We start from the raw sequence: 16295 nt of genomic DNA on the forward strand, positions 1-16295 counted from the left end.
CTCCAGTTCTACCCGACTGCGTGATATTACACCAACAACGTGGTTCAGCCCATGTCTTAGTATGGGGATCGGTGCGTAATGACGTCTGACACACCGCAGCTATAGACGGTGACAGCTTCAAACAGAATTTTGAGACGAACAAAGCATGGTTGGGATTCATTGAGCATGAGGGGAGTGGGGTTCCCCATGTTCATGTGTGCCTCCAAGTGAGCCCCCGTCGCAATGAGTGTTCGATGACCTCCACCAATGACGGATAGCGCGCAACCCCAGTGATGCGCATTACGTTCCACTTCGCACACTTTCAGATCGGGACGCCTGTGTCCACGGTGTGTGTCCGAGCCAAGGATGTGGGCACTTGTCTCTGATCAACCTTCGAATCCAATAGATAGTTTTCTTTTGAGTCAAATGTACTTCAAAAGTATATACACATAGCTTCGCAGCGGGATTTCCGAAAAGCGAAATGTAAACAATGTGGAGATTGCTGAATGATCAAACCAACGCGGAATGAGTAGCGGGTACTTGCCGCGCCAGGCGGCGTCCACCAGTTATTAGGAGACCAGATCCTTAATCTTGAGCAACTTCAATATTCAGTACCCCCTCCACCGGCGTTTTCTGCCATTGTGGAAGAGTATCTTTCAGCTTCCCCGCATGCAGCATGCTTGCTGGAGGACTACACTCTCCCAAGAGTGGCTTCATTCCCTGGCCAACCTCGGTGTTGGAAGGGCAGTCAAGGCTTCATTTCTTACCCAAGCAATGGCGAAACTCTCGTCGATGGGGTAACGATTAGTTCTCAGAAACCCTTCGTGGGTGTTCCGCAGAAAATGGAAATGGGGAATTACCGATACACAGCATCACCCATCGCCATGGACGGTGAGCGAGTTCAATCAATACTTTCTTCCCAGTTGGGCACGGTGTGAAAATATTATTTTGTTACACAACAGCTATAATGACCAGTCGCGTCGAAGGGCCATTCATTGTGCCCCACTGTGGCCGCCAAGGCTTGTCACGAACGCTTGTCCGGCCGCCCCCATTCGATTTGCTGTTTTCGTACGGTGGTCCTGCTGGTCCCACGACTGTACAAGCCCTAAACTTTAACCCCACATACCCTTGCTATGCACAAGGTGCTTATGAGAGTGGACACAACGCGGGGTACCTTACAACTTACCCGACTATTGAGTCCATCTTGAGGCACCGAGACATCGTGAGGGTTTAACTCTCTCTGGACGCCGCGAGTCCACGCATCATTTCCTATCTGCAAATTATCAAAACCCCTAAGTCGGAATCCCGTTGTTGGAAATCATACGTTTTCGTTATGTATATGTCACCTTCCCTCGTTCATGGTCGATCATATTTGGCACTTGATCGTCACTGCCCACTGCTTGACTCATATGTAGCTCAATCTTATTTTTTTGATCTCGATCCTCGAAGGCACATACAGTAGGGTCGAGATTCCGATCAATCATTAATTAAAGGACTGCCAAACAGTCATATTTGCAGCGGACACTCTGTGAGTCTGACGGGAACGTAATGCATGCACCCGGGGGATCAAGGATTTATCTGCGCTCAGAAAATGATGCGTTTCCATGATGGGCGCGGCCCTTCTAGTTGGGCGTAGCTGTTGACATTGACCCAGGCTCTGGCTCGATTCCGATCGCTGATGCCAATACGGGCCCAAGCAAAGTAGGTATATGAACATACGGGAATGGAACTTGCAAGTTACATGAGCACCACATAAAATGCGCGTTTTCGTGTGAGCTGTTGTGATTTCCTACAACTGCAGGAAAGTAATAGGTGTATTAATATACCAAGAGCGCGATCTAATCTGGAGGCGCTTCCCCTATCGAGACACTCTAGTGACAAGCTCATCTAAGGGTAACAGTGACCAAAATCGGTGTTGAAGGTGGCAGTAGTGAAGTAGCGCAAGGGCATACCGATCCATTCGCTTAGCGGATGCCGATCTCGCGATGTGACGAGCAGCGCAGTCTGAATCCTGCTGGTGAGAAAGGAGTGGACTATTAGCTGTCTAAGAGGATACTAGCTAGCTTGTGGTATGAATATCATAGGCTTTCACCAGCGCGTAACGGAAAAAGTGCCCTGACGATGCGCGCTGCTACAGCATTTGTTGAGCACCGATCTGATTGACTATTAATTCCTTTATATAGATATACGGTTACTGGTGGAATTGTGGGAGAACTAGCGTAGGATTAGCGCTCAGTTCACGAGAGTAGAACTAGAATGATATTGGTGTACCTAGCGTAGGATTAGCGCTAAGTAGAATACACACCAGTCTTTAGTGAGAGGAGTAGCCGCGCAAGAAAGTAGACCTCACCTCAGTTCACGAGAGTAGAACTGAGGGAAACAAAAAAAGGTCGCATCCAGTGGCTTTTAAGCCTACAGCGACGTCGATCTATAAGAAAGACAATAAAGGAATAACGGAAAATCTCTGGCGGCTGCAGGTCCGTGCGCCCAAAGTATGGGACGTCGATATTCCTAACTTCTAACAGGAATATACCTGGAGCGTCTGGTCCTGCCTTCATCTATATAATATTACGAAGTCATAGAGGCTGAAGTACCGCATTCGAGCGAACAGACTTGATGTTCTATGATGCGGAATTGATGGAAACTCACAAGGAATCGTCGGGGGTGTGGGAATGGTACTTGACACATTCCCCTAGATGTACGCAGACTGAATATGTGATGGTGTTGGAATGAAGTCGCTTCAACTCAGTTGACGATTTGTACATACCATTCATTGCTACCATTTTTAGCTGATTACTAAGCTTCATTCCTCCAAATCGGGCGGGCCGATTTCTATGTCGCCTGCTGCACTAGTGGCGCCAAAAAAGTCCCCGTTATCACGTAGGACAAATTATCAGGTGCCGATATAGCTATCCCCCTTGCAGGCTGTGTGACCACATGCATGCGATAGCTGACGTCATATCAGTCACTGGCTTCATACTAGTCTTTTTCATAGTATCTCTGCAAAAGCCCCTGCGAACACACAAATGGATGGGTTTCCGCACTATATTCATTGGCCACATGTTTGTTCTCCAATCCTTGACCTTATTCGCTGGCCACTTTTCTCTTTGGCGTTCACGCACTCTGCCATCTTGATTCTTCAACGTAGCTGACATTATTCCATCCCCCCTCTCAAGAATGTCCTCAGCACGCACCAAGGACGGTTGCTTTACATGTCGAGTTCGTAGGAAGGTGAGCGAGCCTTAAGTATCCGGGCCCATACATAATCTTCACTCCTCAATGATCGCAGGCCTGTAAAGAAAGCGATTCTGGGTCCCTTGTGAAGAATGCTTTAACCTTCGTCTCCAATGCCTGAAAAGTCATGGACAAGCTCGGCCCGCGTGGCTGACGGTGCGTACTATTGTCTCCACGGAGTGTTTTATTAACACAAGAGGTTATAGGAAAAGGATTATAGGAAGTGCATGGTCGTGAACGCGATCGCTCAATGGAACAGCGATCCAAGAAATAAGTTAGGCGATAAAATCCTCAACCTCAAGCAATTTGAATTCGCACCACCTCCCAGTTTCCACGACTCGGGTTCAGGTTCCCAGCATACTCGCTCGACAGTGAAACCCTTGGAGAATCCCCGCTCCCAAACGTTGGGAACTGGTTGGGGTGGTGAGGACCTCTCGAGGTACGGCACTGGCCCTCCCAACGGGGTAGCAGCCAGCTCCCAGGAATCCTCCATGGATACGCGGCAGTTAATAATCGGAAGCGACCGATACGTACAGCCCTTCATGGGTGCGTGGCGGATCGGACACGACCAACCGCCCGTCGCCGATCTAAGCTACATCCATCCGCCTTCTCACCCACCGTTTCAAGAATACGGGTCCATCCCTCCAGCGTACTCACTCGGTAATGATGCCCGGGAGTGGCATCCCTGCTTCCACTTCGGGGGGTAGGCAGGTGATCAACCTCTCTTTAATGGGAAGTGGCGAGGACCCCTTTATTCAACCTACTTCCCTTGTGGATTCTGCCTAGGAGCGATGGCGAACCACAGATTTTATGGAAGGGCCCCATATTTCCCAAGTCATGTCAAAACTCCTAGTTGTTGGAAATCGTACGTCTTTGTTGTGCTGTTGAAAAATTCATTTATGACATCCGATGTATATGTATGCGTAACGTGTCGTGTATGTACCATCAGCCCAATGGGTGGCGCCTAAATGTTGTAATTCGATGTCGCACTAAGGTACTTACACAGGGTGCTAGCTTGCAAAATTGCATTGGACATATTACTGCGGTACGACTCGAGTATATATGTAACATACGCGCGCATACTTGTAGCTTTCATCTTCAATTCTCGGAATTTACAGGGTACCATACACAGGGGCCGAACAGAGCCAGTGGCTAGCTTATGTGCGGGCGGGGCGCGTGTAGGCCCCGCAACCGCAGCCCCTGCTTCCACATTTCAATTCAATTTTCGCTGGCGCTTCTGCTGCTAAAATCGATGGGGGTTTAATTAGTCCCTTGAGAGTACGGAGAGTGGGCATCTGTTCATCGCGAAAATATTGACAATAACTGTTGGAGGAACGACCTCAACGTATGTATTTACATCGAGCGTTAACGCGTTCCAATTTAGAAGTCTACCGTCCGCCCGCCTCATCCCTGGTGCTTTCAACAATAACACTATCACTCTTTGAGCACCATCCAATGAAGTGCAAAATATTTGCACGGGCCAGAGGTCCTATCCAGTTTTCCTCTTCTGCACCGGGACGTGTGTTCGGACGCGTCGCTCTGCATCATGCTGGAGAATTCATTGCTGTTGTTGCCAAACAGCACGAGAAAGAGTGAGACTTTTAGAGTGCGGTAACTCGGTCAGTCTTTCAACGTAGGCACGCTACCAGCTTCTGCATCTAGATTCCAAGGAGTAACTAATCACTGCTCTTGCCGTATACGTATGCCAACACGTAAGGGAGTCTGACGGAACATGCTTCATTAAGTAATTGATTGCATTGTCGCCCAGTGCTGGAAGCACTTACGGGACGTCGGCAGTGTGTGGCGCGTGGAAATCATGCCCATGTACTTTTGAGAGGTGGTCCAGTTCGGGAACTAGTACGTGCTTAAAAAGACAGAATGTGATTTTAATTGCACCGGATGATGATGAGAATTGGGTCCATTGTCGTATGAGTGTTGTATCTGAAAGATGAAGGAGGGGGAATGAGATCTTGGACAAATGCCCCGCAAGTTCGGCCAACGAAAAATACAAGCTTTTATTTGTCGTGCACACTCGCACCGAGCGGTGAAATCAGTAAGAGTTGCCTTCCCCCATGCATGGTAGGGGGATTAACGACGCCGAAATGGTCCGCTTGTTCAGTTTCAAGTCATGCATGTACCGGAAACGGAGGTTGAATCAGTGCGAATCCACATCTGATAGCCATCTCCCCCTGCTTTATACGGTATGAATCAGGTGGAATGGCTGGCGTTACTCCATGCTGGGGCTGGAAGGGTAGTTTGACCAAACGAAACTGAATAGAACGAGCACTTATGGAGCGTCGGCGGTGCGTAGCGCGTCGGGATCATACATGAGCCCCGTGTACTTCTGAAAGAGGACCAGTTCGGGACCCAGTGCTCAGTTGGAACAAAAAGGAACTTCGAGGTAGAATGTGACTCTAATGAGAGCTGCATCCCTGAGTGTTCCGTAAACACCGTAGCTGCGGGTCATACTGGGGGAGGTTTACTGACCCCGATCCGATCCGCTAGGAAATCTTCATCCGTTTACTGGGAGATCCATCCATCCATAGGTACCGCTTTCTCGGATCGGTTCCCTTTGGTTTACATAATAGCTTTTAAATGGGTCGCTTTTTTGGCTTCAGTTTTTGAGGCTTTCCGTAATAGGAAGGTAGTACAACATTTAGTGCCCCAACCAAGTTCCCTAGCGTGACGCATGACTGGTTGTTACAGTAATCAGGTTGTATATTACGCAGGTCAAGGCGAAAATCGGGACATATACAATAGTATTGGGTTGATGCACGACATATATGGCACTGGACATACGCTCAGCTTGCCGTCAGTTTTTCCTTCCTAGCTCTCCTGTTTTTCACAACCCATTCAGGGGATTCAGCAATGAAATTCTCAACCGCGGCTATTCTCGTCATATTCGCAACAACGACCCCCGCTGCCTCTGTTCATATTGGGATGCTGAATCGTTCGGTGGTACCTAACTCGTACATTGTGTATGTCCCACACATAGGCATAACGGGGTACTGGCCGACTCATTATTTAGTGTGCTGAAATCCAACGCAAGTATGGACGATCATATCAAGGGTATCACTCGGATATCCGCCCGGAGCCCTGGGTCAGAATTTTCAATCGCTCACCGGCATGCAAGTAAGTTGATATTAGAGAATTTTCCACCGAAGAAATGCCAATTTCCGTAGACCTGAACAGCTACTCCGCAAACGCAACTGGAGCATCACTTAATGGCATTCTCAGTAGCCCCGAGGTTCTCTACGTTGAAGCTGATGCCGTGCATTCCATTGACGATGTCCTCCACGAAGTGAACGAAAGGGATGAAACAACGCGTGACGTTTTGGTGGAGCCCGAAGGATGTGCATCAGAGGAGCCATGCACAAACCCCATCCTTATTTTCGTGTTGAGTGGTGGAATGTTCCCTCAACACAACTGCTTCGGTGGACGTGCGAGGTGGGGTCCTGTGTGTATCTCTCTGCCCACTCTCTGTCATATATGTTTACTCATACCTGCTTCTGTGTGCAGTCCTATGTTGGTGCACCCCACGAGGACAAAACCGGTCATGGCACGGCAGTCGCTGGGATAGCAATAGCGAGCGAGTGCGGTGGAGCGACTTGCGCCAATGCTATTTCGGTCAAGATTGTCTCTGATGACGGAATCATATTGTCCAGCAACTTGGTCCGTGCCCTGGCGTATGTTTATGAGCAATTCAGATCTGGGAAACGTGTCATTGCTTTGACGCCCTTGACTGTCGTTTGGGATCAGGGAGTTAACGAGATCTTCAGAAGGGCCGTCGCTGGGGGGCTGCATGTTATAGCTGGGGCAGGCGATTCCTCGGAGGACGTAAAGTTGTTCAGTCCTACGGCTGTTGAGGGGGTTTTCACCATTGGTGCTATTGACGACCATAACATGTTCGCATCGTTCTCCAACCAGGGGTCTCTCATCAAAGCTTTTGGCCTGGGTGTCGATGTTGATACTCTTGGGGTCGGCAGCCCGAGTGCGGGCGCAAGGTGGAGTGGCACTGGCATGGCAGCTGCTTTAGCTGCGCGCGTGGTAGCCAGGGCTATATATCTTTATGGTAATGGCGATCTGTCCAATGATGAGATATATTATCTCATAGCGAGAAATGGCGAGAAAAAAGTTTGGGGCCAGCCACCGGGAACCACAACGTTGAAAGTAGTAGATTGGATGTCACCCCCACCTGACATTTCCTGATGTTGGAAATGGATGTTCTTGTACTCCAAAAAAACTTTACCAATAGATCAAAATTATTAAGATGTGGGCCATTTGTTAATCACTGCATTTAAGCCAACAATTTCTGCAGCCCTTTCTGCCACTAGAGTGCTTGCGCTTTGCCAGATTCTGCACTGCCCACTTGTTAATTCTGTTCTCATCAAATAACTATGTTGTTATGTTGCAAGCATCAATCATCTTTCTTGCAACAACATGGGAAAAACATTCAAGAAAATAAAATAAAAATAAAATGGATGCCATGGCAGCGAGTGAAGGTCATACATGGTGGCCTTCAGATATGATGGTACTGTTGAAATAACCACCTCAGCCTAACAGGGTGTATGGTGTAATGGCTGTGCACACTGAGTTCGCGATCCAGAGGACTGGAGTTTGATTCCCAGTATGTCTGTCATATCCCAGATCTTCCACCTCCCACCACCCTAGTCCTAGATGACTCCTATGACCTCCACCAGCCTTCCCAATCTCTCTCTGCTGCCTCCGGTCATTGCCAACGATCCTAGGACTACCTCCTCCTTTGACTCTCTCCCACTCTGCCTCCCATCTACATCTGCATCACCTCCAGACCTGTTATCAGCTGGCAGGTGTCTGAATGCGATATCGATCTGATAGTTAGATATTGTGTTCTGGCCAAGTCACGGACATTATATACATATTCAGGTGGCCAACCAAGATAAAAGAAATACAAAGTGGTGCACAACATGAGGTTAGAGAGATAATGATGTCCATCCTGCCACCAGTGCAGCATCAGCAAAAGTCCGTTATGCTCCAGAGCATCAAGAGTGGCTGGAGCATGTGGGAGACAAAACAGCAGATTGGGCACTCCTGGAGCCAATAGTGTTCTCCTGGGAGGGGGTTCAGGAGCAGCTGGGAGTGGTGAGGAGTATGTAATGTGCCAGGAGCAGTGGGAGAAAAATTTTGGTCTCTAAAAAGTTGAAAAAAAAAATTTAGGGAAAAATCAAAAAAAAAATTCAGGAACTATAGTGCCTTTAAAGTGCTTTCAGGACATATAATTATTTGCAAAATTGAGGAAGAAATGATGGAGAAAAATGGAAAATACTTTCGGAGACCCAAGAAATAATGAGAACTGAATTGATGGGAAAGTCTGAAAATTGAATAGGAAAGTGAGGGGAAGCCTTGTAAGCATTGTTATTTTCTGCTGTTCTGATTTTTCCTGATTGTTCTTGGTCTCACTCCCAGCTGCTCCTGGACCCTCCCAGGAGCTTTCAGGAGCTTCCAGGAGTATTGAGGAGCAGCTGGGAATGAGACCAAGAAGAATTGGGAAAAATCAGAACAGCAGAAAATAACAATGCTACAAGGCTTCCCCTCACTTTCCTATTCAATTTTCAGACTTTCCCATCAATTCAGTTCTTGGGTCTCCAAAAGTATTTTCCATTAGCTGCTCCTGGACCCTCCCAGGAGCTTCCAGGAGTATCCAGGAGTATCCAGTAGCAGCTGGGAGTGAGACCAAGAACAATCAGGAAAAATTAGAACAGCAGAAAATAACAATGCTACAAGGCTTCCCCTCACTTCCCTATTCAATTTTCAGACTTTCCCATCAATTCAGTTCTCATTATTTCTCGGGTCTCCAAAAGTATTTTCCATTTTTCTCCATCATTTCTTCCTCGATTTTGCAAATAATTATATATCCTGAAAGCACTTCAAAGGCACTACAGTTCCTGAATTTTTTTTGATTTTTCCCTAATTATTTTTTTCAACTTTTTAGAAGTCCCTATTTTTCAAATTTTCCTCATTTCCCTCTATATCCCCCCCTCATTCCCCCCTCATTCCCCCCCTCATTCCCCCCCTCATTCTCCCCCTCATTTCCCCCTCATTCCCCCCCCTCATTCTCCCCCATTTCCCCCTCCCCCATATTCTGCCAGCCCGAAAGTGATTAAGTTGCCAGATTAATCATATATCAGGCCATAAATTTTGATTGTGTATTGGTGAGTCTCAGTGTCCTTGATATAGTATAGTGTTTGATCTAAATGTGAAGCAGTGTCTTGTTGTGTTAGTCTTGTGGTAGGAGGTATTCATGGGGGATCTTCCCTCTTTTTTTCCTTTTCATTTTCAAATGCTCCAGGAGCTCCCAGAAGCTTCTCACCCCTATACACTTTGAAGCATTTAAATTGTATTTACTGGATATGTTTGTGCACAAAGCAATGCTCCAGGCCCTCCTGGGAGTGCCCTGGAGTACCTAGCCAACTCCGGAGGAAATGGGCTGTTCCTGGACCGGCCAATCTCCTCCTGATTCTCCCAGTGCTCTCGATACTCCAGAGCACTCAGGAGCATAACAATTTTTTGCTGATGAGGTAGTTGCAATATGTGTGACTTGGTGCACCACGTCGGCAATAAGGTGCCTAGTGGCCCATCCTTGTTGCTGTGCCATGTTGGGTTGCTACATCAACACTTCCCCTCAACCCAATGTCTGCTTGTTAGTCTAGTTCATGTACTCCATCCCTAGCATCAGGCAGAATCAATCATGCTTTACTCTAGCTAGTGACTTCGTAAGAACATCGGCAGCCATGTTGTTGGTTCCAATGAGCTTTTGAGGTTGATGATGCCATCAGTGACACATTCTCTAATAAAGTGATACCGGACATCGATATTTTTGGTTGCATTGTGATTGACAGGGTTCCGTGCAAGAAGGTCCACGGCTTGGTTATCAATGTGCAAGGTCATGGGCTTCGTTGTTCCTTCATGAAGTTCGTTGAGTAACCTTCTGAGCCATACTGCTTCTTTGGCTGCTTCAGCAGTGGCAACGTATTTTGCATGCATCAAAGATAATGCAACCATCATTTGCTGCTTTGACATCCAGGACACCACACCTCCTGAGAGGAGGAATGTGTATCTGGAGACTGATTTGTGATTCAGCATGTCATTGGCCCAATCCACATTGGTATACCCAATCAGGTCTCCTCCCCCTGGCTGTGTACATGATTCCTCGATTCAGGGTCCCCACAAGGTATCTCATGATGTGCTTGATCCCAGTGATGTGATCTTCACCAAATGTGGATGCAAACGAGGCCAATGCCCTTATGGATGTGCAGATGTCTGGTTGGGTCCCCAATGCGGTGTACATGAGTGACCCAATGGCTTTGAGGTAGGGGAATGAGGAAACTCTGGAGTGTTCTTCAGCCAATGCTGGCGTGAATCGTGCTCCAGCTGGTAGTGGGGTGGTGGTGGGCATACAGCCAGTCATTTTGTATCAAGCAAGTATATCCTTGATGTATTGCGCTTGGTCAATGGATAGAGTTCCTGTGGCTATGTCTTGCTGGACATGGATTCCAAGTATCCACGAGGCTTCTCCATAGCTTGAGACTTTGAAGTGGGAGGTGATTGCATTCTGGATGGAAGAGAACAGGTTCTGGTCATTTCCAGCTAGAAGTTTGTCATCTACATATATGGGGATCATGATTATTGAGGAGCCTTGTTTGAACACAAAGACAGAGTGGTCAGCATGGGTCCGGTGAAAACCAAGGTGGATCAGGTAATCATGTAGTGTTGTGTACCACTCCTGTCCTGCTTGCTTCAATCTGTAAAGGCCCTTCTTCAGCTTGGCTACCATGTGTTCCTTCCCCTTTTCCTCATATCTGTCAGGGACAGCTCTGAAAGCGGCAAGGTCCCGGTGCGAGGGACTTGATGGGACAGGTGTTGGCTATGCATAGTGGCAGTCCCGTCATGGGGTGAGCATCCCTGACCACTTAGTCTGAAGTGGGAAGTTGAGAAGGCTGCTTCTTCTGTTCCCACCCCAGGCACTATTATATACATGCGGTTGGGGTCATGTGGGGGGAGCCATGTCATCCCCGCACACAGCTGCACCTCCCTGGGTATCTCCATGGGAGATTGTCAGGGACTGCATGTCAGTTCACAATGAAGAGGGTGTTCCCGAGAATCCTAGTCGTTGTTAACGCTGGGGTGCCACCCTCAGTGGAGATAGGGGTTATATACATGGGTACCGCTACCCACTAGAGTGCAGCTACAATGAGATAAGAAATAACCGATAGAATGATGACATGAAAAGATAGATATTCATTCGGATAATTGTAAGCGAGGTGTGGGAAAGGGGTGACATGTGGATGGAAGATAGAAGCAGGATGCTAAGCGAGAGCTAAGCAAAATTACCTGCATTCTTCAGATCACTCCGGATCGTCTTACAGCAACTCCCTTCCGGCATAGGGAGTCAGGGTAGCCAGTTAGGCCATGCCCTGACAGAGATCCCAGAGGTGTGCCGCTCTGTAGGCAGGAATGTGCATGGCAGGGGCAGCGATTGGGGGAGCAGGGTTAGGTGTGTAATGATACATAGAGAAGGGGAAGTCGACCGTGGAATAGAAATAGAGAGAAAGAAGAAAAGGGGAAAGGAGGAATGGGGAGTGATAGCAGGGGAAGCGGAGTAGGGTGGGGCGGTGGTGCAGTGGCACGGGGTCAGGTGGGGTGTGCCCTGACAGAATGGGACTTCTCTCCACCAGCTAAACTACCCACTTTGCATACTTTGGCGTCCAGCCTCCCGAACTCAAATATACTCCCAACACCCAGAATAGCCATTGTGATCCATTTGTGCTCTGCCACAGCGAACTCATCAAGTTCCAGATGCTTGATGAACTGGCTGAGGTTGGGATGAACTTGGTCCAGATCAATTCGCATGAAGAGCAAGCCGATGACATGGAGGAAGAGTGCTGTAGTGGGCAAAGTAGGAGATGATAGGTTTTGTTGCATTGAAGGCAAGAAGAACTCGAGCATGGTGTCATGGCCCATATCAAATGGATGGTTAGCAATCAAGCTGAAACCCAGTTTTGTCAATCCTCATATCCTTGAACAAAACACATCAGGATAACGAAACCCACCTCTTCATGAAATGGTACACTGTCCTAAGGTCATGTCAGGGACCAGCAACGACCCTGGACCCTATGCCGGCTGTGCATATGCATGTGGGAAGTATGCTGGTAATTCCCATCAACTCTGCTTACCCAAGCCCTGGTGACCTGGATCATCTCCGGCATTGTTCTGGAACATTCTATGATCACGTGATTCTATCGGCAATCCATTTGGTTTCCTTATTGCCGGACTCTACATGTGATGGGGACATCCCTTTCCCCCAGCTTTAATCACAACTAGGTTATCGGAGCATCTTGCGTGAGCATGCACATCCCCTGACAGGTCATCACCCTTTATGTTCTGACTGAGCATCCCAATGTGATGGTGCAATCTACCCACACTGGGGGTATCCTTCAGGTCCATTGCATATCATTCTCTGGCCATATACCTCTAAGTATCACGCTCATCCTCATCACCTGTCAGAGTCTGCATGTCAGTTCGCATGTAAGAATCTCCCCAGGAAACTAGTCGTTGTTAAAGCTGGGGAGCCAACCCAGCTGGCAATAAGGCCTTATATACATGAGTTCCGCAACTCATAAGAGCACAGCTACATTGGGAATACATGGTAGCTGTGTCATGGCCGTGCATTCCAGCCCATTAGCCGCCCGTCCTGATGCCGCCCGAGCCCGTTACCACTATGCGAGCATGAGCGCGAGCCCCGACCTCAGCCCTATCCTTCATGAGGACTCCCTGCTCACTCCCCCGCTTGCCCCTAGGCTCCCCTGCACCTGGCCGACTCCCCCACAGCCACACCAACCTTCCCGCCCTGAGTCCGCCTCCGGCACCATGCCCAGCATGACTCCCCTACCCCACCCACTTGGCCCCTACAGGGCTGCTATCATCCCTGTGCCCGACTCCGGCCCAACTCCAAGTCCAGCGCCGCTACGATACCATCGCCGCTATCGCGGCCCTACACTCTTTCCTTTATTTATCTGTTATTGTTTGTTTTGACCCTCGGTCATTGCCGGCCACTATGCGGCCAACCCCGCTCCTTATTCTTGTTTGCTTCCGGACCCTTCGGCCTTCGGCCCGGGTCCGCTTCCATTCATTCCTTCCTCCTATATATATCCTGTATGTCAGAGACCAGACTTGAGACGAAGGAATGTCTCCGTAACGGAGGGCTTTGGCCTCAGCGACTTCTGCCAAGAGCGCTGTGCCTAGTGACACGTCCGTGCCCTAACTTACTGACTGGCACTTAGAACCTAGGGGGGGTAACTCTAGTTGATTTATCTGCTGGGGCGTAACCTATGTACAAGTGGTGTATATATATGGTTACAGCGGAGACGGTTCCGCAATTGGCGGAGCCGAACGGAGCGGAGCTAACGGGGTTAAGACATTAGCCGACTGAATATTACCGACGAGTCGGTTCGCGGGGTTAGCGGAAGGGCAGGCGTTAACCCAGAAACGGAAAGGAGGGATAGGCCCGAAGGTGGGCTCTGCAGGGCAGGCGAGTGTATTGCCCAGCGGAGGCGGGAGTGCGCTAGCGGACGTCGGAGCTGTCCGGAAGTCTTCGGGGCTCCGTACTTAGGGAGGCGTAGGTAATAAATTGAAATGAGGGGGTGGTGACCATCGAGGGGTACCGAGAGGTTTGCGGAATACGGGGGCTCCGAGGTTGGTGAGGGGGGAGCGGAGTTAGAACGGAGGGATCGGAGAGACCGGAAGTCGATGGCCGGGGATGGATATGACACTGTATGATACTTTATTGTACCTTAGCTCTAATATCGATGTGACCATGACCCCTCAGTCCTGACCCCAACAAGGCAACCCCAGTGAGTCCGAAATGAGGGCCAAGAGACAACTAGGGGGCACAGCGCTCCTTTAGAGTCACTGAGGCCAAATGCCCTACCCCCGGGCCTTGTTTGCAGCATCACAGCCATCGCAGCCTATAGCGGCCCGCATAGGCGACCTTCGGTGCCGACCCCGGACCAGTGTCTAACAAGCTGATAGAGAAGTGACATGAGATAGGAGAATAGATCATGCAGATAAGGGGGCGATAACGGGTAAGGGGTGACATGATAGCGGAAATAGTGCATTGAATACAACCTGCGTTCTAACTACAGCAAATCACACACAGATATTGGCTTATGGGTACTCAACCTATCTGGATAGGGGTCTGGGCTGGCCGGATAACCATCCATGCCCTGACATCACCCCACTCGGCGGCAGCATGGAGGGAATTGGTGAGTTGCCTCCAAATTGCACTCTTCAAGAAGAGAGGTGTAAAGGTGGTAGGCATAATAGATGAAAGATGTGAGGTGCTTGAGGGCATGCGGGGAGTGTCATATCCATACAATCCCGACCTCTGCTCCAGGCTCCCGGAACTCCGAAACTGATTCCGGAGCCCTACTTCCCTTCCATCACCTTCTCCTTGCCGACTCCCAAGAGGTTATCCCACCTCCGGCTCCGACACCACCTTTGGTCCGACTCTGGAACATCCTAGTTCTGACCTCAACCTCAACACCTTCCAGACGAGCACCCAACACCTATGCTGCCAACTCCGGACCTCCGCTCCGGAATCCTGTTTGCGTCTCCATCTCCAGAACCTCCGGTCTTAGCTCTGACCTCGGACTTTGACCCCACCTCCGCTTATACCCATTGTATTGGTTAGCTCATTCCATTTAATTATGTTTGCCAATATTCCGGAGTTTAACTTCCGAGTTCGGACTTTCCGGACTTACGTCGGACCTTGCAACTATTGCATTGCTCCATTCAATTCCGCTATACTCCCTCATTCCTATTTGGGCTGCTGCTTCCTTTCTATTCAGTCAGCTGGCCATTCCCCACTCCCATCCTCCCTCCTTCCTCCTTGGGCCTTGTCCCTTCACTCCTCCTTTGGGAAACACCATTGAGTCAAACCCTTGACCCTCGGTGCTGCCCCTCCTTTCAGCTCCCTTTGTCTCCTTTCGGAGTACCCTTGCTCCTTTTGATTCTGGACCCCTCTATACAATGTACATAGTAACTTGTAACCTCAGTCCAAAATCGACCTGAATTCCCCCCAAGAGACTTTCCCTCTGCTAGATCTGAAATTAGGGACCCCCAGGACAACCAGCAATGGCACAGTGCTCCGCTTGAGTCGCTGAGGCTGAGGTCCTTCCATGCTAAGTCTCCGATTCCACTCCGGAGTCGTCCGAATCTGCCCGTTCTAACAGGGAGGTGAAAGATGCTCAGTGGAGAATGATGATGAGACAGAGACCTCAGCCGAGTGGGGATGTTGTACTTGTCAGGGTTGGATTGCATAAAAGCGGGGACATTAGTATTAGTAGTGAGCAGCAATACATAATGGTGCAACTCAGTGAGTCTAGATGGTACATCAGTGGCGATACTCGAGCATGAAGGAGGATAAATGAAAGAAATATCAAACATTAGAATGTTGATAAGTGTGGACAGTATGCAATCATGACATGGCAGACATCAGATCTGGTGGTAAAGTGTGTATGGAGATTGTCATTTTTCGAGAGCATTCTTTGGCCATGTCCTTCCTGGGCATGCTTCGTGGAGGTCTATGGCTTTGACATAATCGTGGATCATAGGGGCCACACCAGCAAATAGGGGCGTTGAAGTAATAGCCTTTGCCCATTTGGAACTACCAAGCTCAGATTGTTTTGTCAGGATATCAGCTGTGTGTTGTCAGGGCACACCCGCCTGACCCGGCTCCACCCAGCCCAACCTGACCCGGTACCCCGCTGTCCACCCTTCCTCACCTCCTCCCCCTTCCCCTTCTACTCTCCTCATTCTCCCTTCCTCACTTTCTTTCTATCTTACTTCTTCTTTATCCTCTCTTTATTCTACACGGACGACCTTCTTCGTATCAATGTACCATTGACCCATCTGCTGCGCGCCCACCATGTACCTGGCCTGGGCACCTCAGGTGACTTCCCGCTGTGCCCAGCATGCGTGCATGCACCGGATGGCCTCGGGATCTCCCATGGAGACACCTGGGTGGTTACGGCTGTGTGCGAGGG

The 16295-nt window shown here is 49.3% G+C and overlaps 2 protein-coding genes and 1 non-coding gene across 3 annotated transcripts; all 3 read left to right on the plus strand.

The window, feature by feature from the left end:
• The first annotated feature begins 2790 nt into the window (after positions 1-2790).
• On the plus strand, positions 2791-4210 carry EI90DRAFT_3075990 (uncharacterized protein). Its single transcript, XM_039061616.1, has 4 exons — positions 2791-3041; positions 3156-3210; positions 3283-3369; positions 3420-4210. The coding sequence occupies exons 1-4, from the start codon at positions 2917-2919 to the stop codon at positions 3918-3920; spliced, it is 768 nt and encodes a 255-aa protein (XP_038911512.1). The 5' UTR covers positions 2791-2916; the 3' UTR covers positions 3921-4210.
• Positions 4211-6081: 1871 nt separating this feature from the next.
• On the plus strand, positions 6082-7422 carry EI90DRAFT_3019701 (peptidase S8/S53 domain-containing protein; the record flags this gene model as incomplete). The annotated part of the gene is made up of 4 exons (XM_039057394.1): positions 6082-6191; positions 6242-6345; positions 6396-6670; positions 6733-7422. The coding sequence occupies 4 exons, from the start codon at positions 6082-6084 to the stop codon at positions 7420-7422; spliced, it is 1179 nt and encodes a 392-aa protein (XP_038911513.1).
• A 353-nt stretch (positions 7423-7775) lies between these two features.
• EI90DRAFT_t208 lies at positions 7776-7849 on the plus strand. The gene has a single exon. It is a non-coding gene; the product is annotated as a tRNA-Ala (tRNA).
• Positions 7850-16295: the final 8446 nt, after the last annotated feature.

The sequence above is a fragment of the Cantharellus anzutake genome (genome assembly GCF_015039405.1).
Source record: "Cantharellus anzutake strain C23 chromosome Unknown EI90scaffold_62, whole genome shotgun sequence".
Classification (NCBI taxonomy): domain Eukaryota; kingdom Fungi; phylum Basidiomycota; class Agaricomycetes; order Cantharellales; family Hydnaceae; genus Cantharellus; species Cantharellus anzutake.

Coding starts and splice junctions, on each gene's coding strand:
- EI90DRAFT_3075990 (XM_039061616.1), top strand. CDS start 2,917: ATGCATGCGATAGCTGACGTCATATCAGTCACTGGCTTCATACTAGTC. Junction 3,042..3,155: donor ACTATATTCATTGGCCACAT/GTTTGTTCTCCA, acceptor CCCCCTCTCAAG/AATGTCCTCAGCACGCACCA. Junction 3,370..3,419: donor CTCGGCCCGCGTGGCTGACG/GTGCGTACTATT, acceptor AAGAGGTTATAG/GAAAAGGATTATAGGAAGTG.